Source organism: Chinchilla lanigera, unplaced genomic scaffold (genome assembly GCF_000276665.1).
Source record: "Chinchilla lanigera isolate Chin_1 unplaced genomic scaffold, ChiLan1.0 scaffold00050, whole genome shotgun sequence".
Taxonomy (NCBI): domain Eukaryota; kingdom Metazoa; phylum Chordata; class Mammalia; order Rodentia; family Chinchillidae; genus Chinchilla; species Chinchilla lanigera.
In genome coordinates this window covers 15,186,588-15,192,443 of record NW_004955451.1, presented here as the reverse complement: position 1 = coordinate 15,192,443, position 5,856 = coordinate 15,186,588, and the positions used below count along the sequence as shown (strand labels likewise).

Here is a 5,856-nt window from a genome sequence, read left to right as displayed (position 1 = left end):
GCTCAGCAGCACAAGCGCCTGCCTAGCAAGTGCAAGGTTCCAAGTTCAATTCCCAGTACCAAAAATAGGCTAATCGAAACAACCGAAGAGAAGGATGCTTAGCTGAGTCTGAAATTAACGCTGATGTTAAAGCCCATTTCAGCTCCGACAGCCACGTGAACCTAAAGTTACAGGTTGGGAAAGTTTCCTTCTCCTCCCATCCAGAACATTAATTACGTCTCATAATCCGGGAAGGCTCCTTTCCATTGAGAAATCACGAAGCAAATTTAATGGAGTTATATTTTCAGAAAAGAATTACCAGTCATCAAAACCTCTGGAAGGTTATAATTCTGATTTTTTTTTTTTGCTCTGTTTCGCCTTTTTTTTTTTTTTTTTTTTTATAGGGTGATTGACTGGGGGCTGGGTTGTTGCTTCAGAAACACATCCAGTAGAGTGGGTTCATGGAAATCACATTAATTACGTCTCATAATCCAGGAAGGCTCCTTTCCGTTGAGAAATCACGAAGCAAATTTAATGGAGTTATATTTTCAGAAAAGAATTACCAGTCATCAAAACCTCTGGAAGGTTATAATTCTGATTTTTTTTTTTTTGCTCTGTTTCGCCTTTTTTTTTTTTTTTTTCTTGATAGAGTGAATGCCCGGGGGCTCCGACCCGGCTTCAGAAACACAGCCAGTAGAGTGGGTTCATGGAAAAGAAATTATCCAATTACAGATTAGCAAGACTATAAAAGGGATTAGGAAGTGACAGAAAGGGGAACGCCCTTCAAGCGGCTACATAAGGGGCGAAAAGGCAGCGCGGGACAGAAGCCAGAGCTCCCAGTCTCCTCGCCTCTCCCGCTCAGCCTGACAGCTCCTCTGCTACAGGATCAGCATGTCTTGCCCGGCCAGCTTCTCCTCCTCCAGGGCCAGAGGCAGCTGCGTTCTGGGGGGCAACTCTGCCTGGGGCTCCCAAGGGGGAGGTTTCGGGAGCTGCTCCGGCGGGGGCAGGTGGGGGGCAGGCTTGGGCTCTGGGGCCGGCTTTGGCAAGGGTTCTTATTTTGGCGGGAGCTCTGGCTTCGCTGAAGTTTCTGGCTTCAGCAGCGGGGCTAGCGGAGGCTTCTGCAGCTATGGAGGTGGGATGGGAGGTGGCTTTGAGGGTGGTGTTGGCGACGGAGGGCTTTTCTCTGGGAGTGAAAAGCAGACCATGCAGAACCTCAACGACCGCCTGGCCAGTTACCTGGACAAGGTCCGGGCCCTGGAGGAAGCCAACACAGATCTGGAGAATAAAATCAAGGGGTGGTATGACAAATTTGGGCCTGGGTCCAGAGATGGTGGATCCAGAAGAGATTACAGCAATTACTATTCTATACTCGAAGATCTCAGGAAGCAGGTGAGACCCCGCCCATGGCTGCGTTCCCATGTTAGATCTTGTACTTTCATTCACAGCACCTGCTGTAATGAAAATTTGAAACTCAGGAATTATTTGAAAGTACAGCTGCTTGTCATAAATGCAAAGTGGGTGATCCTTTATTCGGTGTCCTACCGCATTAATCTCAGATTTGAGTAGTTCTACAAAACAGTAAAAGTTATAGAATCCCAGGCAGCTAACCAACAGGTGTATATAAGAATGATGACTGTAAGTCTGTGTTAGGTTCATCTATCTTGTGATGAATCCTGACAGGTTGGCATATGTTGGTATCTTGGTAGATTTGAGTAGTCTTTCTTTTTTTTTTTTTTTTTTTGAGTAGTCTTTAGCACTATTTTTCTTCCTAGAAAACCTGGTGTAACTATTGTCTAAGAAGACAGTAGAACCTAAAATGTTTCCCCCCATTGTACGGGAAATACACTCTAAAGACATTTTCTGGAAGTGAAGATCAATATTTGCGCTGTTTTCTCAAAGAGCTTAGGGGATAACTGACCTTCTGAGAAGTGCAAATACACAGAGAGCTGAGTCCTATAAGCCAGGATCTGGGCCTAATCCCAATAAATGTTCAAGTTATTATCCTTTCTGTAGAAAGTTGTAGTCCAAAGCATACAAGTGTCCTTCCTAAGTCGGCAAGTCAGTCACCTCCCACAGTGAGTGGCGCACGAGATGTCCACCCTCCCCGACAGGCCTGAGGACCCGGGGTGGAAGTCACCTGTCCCCCACTCACTGTGTCCTCTTTTCTAGATCGTGGCTGCCACTGTCGAAAATGCTGGGACCATTTTGCAAATTGACAATGCCAGGCTGGCTGCTGATGACTTCAGGCTGAAGTGAGACGTGTGAACAAAAGCACAGTTCCACCTGTCTGCTTAAAAAATTCATAAATACCCATCGGGTAAACTGTAGACCCTAGCGTTCTGCAAAATGAAAAGGAAGCCGGGCACGGCAGCGCACGCCTGTAATCCCGGCACTCAGGAGGCTGAAGCGGGAGGATCATTGTGAGTTCTAGGCCAGCCTGGGCTACAAAGTGAGCTCAAGGCTGCCTGAACTCCATAGTAAGAACCTGTCTCAAAAAGACAAAAAGAAAAAAAAAGGAGGCAAATTTAGAGCAGAATTTCTTATAAAATCAGTAGACAAGATTAGGATCAATATGGGACTTTTAGTTTAGGTGGGTAGGGTCTCCATTTATCACAACTCTTGGAGGGGAAGCCTTACCCCGCGTATAAGGAAGGAAGGATGCTGACCCATGTCCAGCGGTCACCAAGCTGCCCCGCCTGCCCGCCCGCCACCCCTCCAGGTATGAGCACGAGCAGAGCCTGCGCCAGAGCGTGGAGGCCGACATCAGCGGGCTGCGCAGGGTGCTGGACGGCCTGACCATGACCCGCTCAGACCTGGAGATGCAGATCGAGAGCCTGCAGGAGGAGCTGGTCATCCTGAAGAAGAACCACGAGGAGGTGAGGGCAGGCGCCCCATGAACCAGGACCCTGGCTCTTCCCCTCATCCCTTCTATCAGGATCCGCTCGGCGTTACCTCTGTGCACGTCCCACATGCGACGACCGTGGAGTGAAAAGGAGCACGTTCTACCTGCATGTGGTCTTGCGGTGTCCCAGTTTCACATTTTTATTGCTTCTCCGATTTGCATCCTGTGGCCTCTGTTGTTCCTCCCCTTTGTGCTAGGAAATGACGAGTGTGCGAGGGAGCCGGGGTGGGGACGTGACCGTGGAGATGAATGCTGCCCCGGGAACCGACCTCACCAAGTTGCTGAATGACATGCGTGCGCAGTACGAGCAGCTGGCCGAGCAAAACCGCCGGGAGGCAGAGGAGCAGTTCAACAAGCAGGTTTGCCAAGCCCGCAGCCTCCCGACCCGCCGCTGCCACTGCCGCTACTGCGTTCCCCAGTCCGCAAACTCTGCGTTGCGTCTCCCTCCAGAGCGCGTCACTCCAGGCACAGATCTCTACCGACGTCGGGGCAGCCAGTTCTGCCAAAACAGAGATAACAGAGCTGAAGCGAACCCTGCAAGCCCTGGAAATCGAGCTTCAGTCCCAGGTGGCCATGGTACGTATGGATAACTTTCCCAAGCCCCAGCAGGGAGCTCAGCAAATGCAGTTCTTGCTTTGCCAAGGCATTCTCCAGCCGCACCATAAAAGCAGCACTAAGGAGAAACGTGCTGTGGCTCTAGAAAGCATAAAACAGTTGAAGACGATGCTCTGTGTCTCCCTATAAGATTTCATTTAAAAGGTAATGTCAACAAAAAGTAAAAAAGCAATGATAAAACAATACAGACTGCCCCTAGGTTCAGGATCGCTTCTAATGCCATGTGAAACAGTGGTGTTCTTTTGTGCTGGTACCAGGAATCGAACTCAGGACCTTGTGCTTGCCAGGAAGGCACTTGTGCCACTGAGCTATCTCCCTGGCCCTAAATGGTGGTGTTTTTAAAAGCCTTTCACTGGGACTTATCTTCATCACAAAAGTTGTTTTTCTTTTGCCGTTAGAAAAGCTCCCTGCAAAGAACCCTGGCTGACACCGAAGCTGGCTACGGGGCTCAGCTGTCAGGGATTCAGGTGAAGATCAGCAGCCTGGAGGAGCAGATCTGCCAGGTCCGGGCGGAGACCGAGTGCCAGAACAGAGAATACGAGCTGCTGCTGGACATCAAGACTCGCCTGGAGGTGGAGATCGAGACCTACCGCCGCCTGCTCAACGGAGAGGGAAGGTGCGTGATGCCCCAGTGCTGAAACGCACACCTTGGGAAGTCACTTTGTGAGAGCAGGAAGAGACACAGAGGTTGGGGTCATACGTATAAAGTAATAAAGCCACGGGCATAGCCCAACCAAAGGACACCGAAGCCCCGTCACGGAGATGCCCCAGGCTGCAAGGGTCCTCCTACCTTTGCAAACCAAAAAGAAAAACATCTTTTTTGTTTCCCCCAGTGGCTCTGGTTTTGAAAGATCCAGGGACGTGGTATGGAGCAACTCAAGACTTGACAGCCAAGAAAGAGGTAGGCGTTTTTTAGCGCTGCTGAGAATTTTGCATTTTAAAAGCGCAGGCACGCTGGGCGGGTCACTGTTTCTACGGTCGTACCCAGAGAGAAGATGCTCAGTGCGTGTTGTGGGATTTCTCTTCACCTGTATGTCTGTGACAGTTTCCCGTCTGACAGCGTGACCCCCTGGTTTTCAGATCCTAGCAAGACGAGAGTGACGAAGACCATCATAGAAGAGGTGGTGGATGGCAGAGTCGTCTCCTCCCAAGTCAGCAGCATTTCAGAGGTGAAAATCAAGTAGGCAGTTTTCAGGTCAACGATGGCAGTGTCTTTCAGAGAAAAGATCCAGAAGGACGCAGTGAATCGCCTCTCCGTATTCCTCCAGGGAAAATCTTCAGCCCAGGAATAGACACCTGGCCCGTGTTTCCCACACTCTCGCTTTCTTAGTAAATGCTCTGCAACGGTGAAATGACAACTTTTGTTCTAACCGTGTCTATGCTTCAGTAAACTCACTTTGGCAAACCAACAAATTCATTCTGGGTTTTTTATTATAATTTATGACTATATTTGTCTCCACGGTTGCTTTAGCAATGCAGTTATCAATGATGACATAGCTTCATTGTTATATTACTAATATTAATTCATCATTACATTTTCTCATCCTCGGAAACTGCAGATGATAGCCACTTTATGTGGGTGTTTTGAACAACATCGCACAACAATGGAATGACGTCATAACTGAGAGGAGACTTCAGTGTCCCTGACAATATAGCCCACAGCTCAGCTAAGGTTATTTGCATAATCCACTTATAATTAATTAAAATCTCATTTCTTTACATCCAGCCCTGAACAAAGTATTTCATCAGATAAAAAAGAAATATAAGATCCACCTCTCACTCCGAGACGCTGACGTTGTAGATGGGGAGGAAAGATAAAGTAAGGAAGATTGCAAAGAATAGAAAGGCTTTGACAGGAATCCGTGTTTCCCAATATTAGTCAGAAGTGTCGCGGAATCAGACAGGACATGTTCGCAGCACATTTAGGAGACGGGCCAAGTGAAGTGCCTTGTGGAACAAGGATAGATGCGAGAGACGGTGCCAGATTTCCTAAGACTTTGAATGTCCCAAAGAAAGGAGATGCCCGGTTCTGATTCCTTTGCCACTCCAGCTAAATAGTGTCACCAGGCCATGTTGGTGTTTCTTTTCCCCACCGTCCACTGCTGGTCTTTTACCCTATAGATGGTCACATCTGCAGTGGCTCTGAAGCCACATAGCTCCACCTCGTTCTGCTTGGAGGATGCAGCCCCTTAAAGTAGGGCAGGGGGTAGTATGGGTCTCAGGAAAATCCAGAATTATGACCAAGCCGAGCTAGACAAAGACATTCATGCTCAAGGAATTTCATAACATCAAGACTCAAGTCAGAGCATCAGCTCCACAGGAAGAGAGCACAGACACAGCATAAAAAGGGAAATCTAAAA

General features: G+C 48.5%; 1 protein-coding gene across 1 annotated transcript; it reads left to right on the top strand.

Moving 5' to 3' along the window:
- The first annotated feature begins 758 nt into the window (after window positions 1-758).
- On the top strand, window positions 759-4,909 carry Krt24 (keratin 24, type I). The gene is made up of 8 exons (XM_005394368.2): window positions 759-1,368; window positions 2,149-2,231; window positions 2,699-2,855; window positions 3,079-3,240; window positions 3,332-3,457; window positions 3,895-4,112; window positions 4,330-4,397; window positions 4,577-4,909. The coding sequence occupies exons 1-8, from the start codon at window positions 871-873 to the stop codon at window positions 4,678-4,680; spliced, it is 1,416 nt and encodes a 471-aa protein (XP_005394425.1). The 5' UTR covers window positions 759-870; the 3' UTR covers window positions 4,681-4,909.
- Window positions 4,910-5,856: the final 947 nt, after the last annotated feature.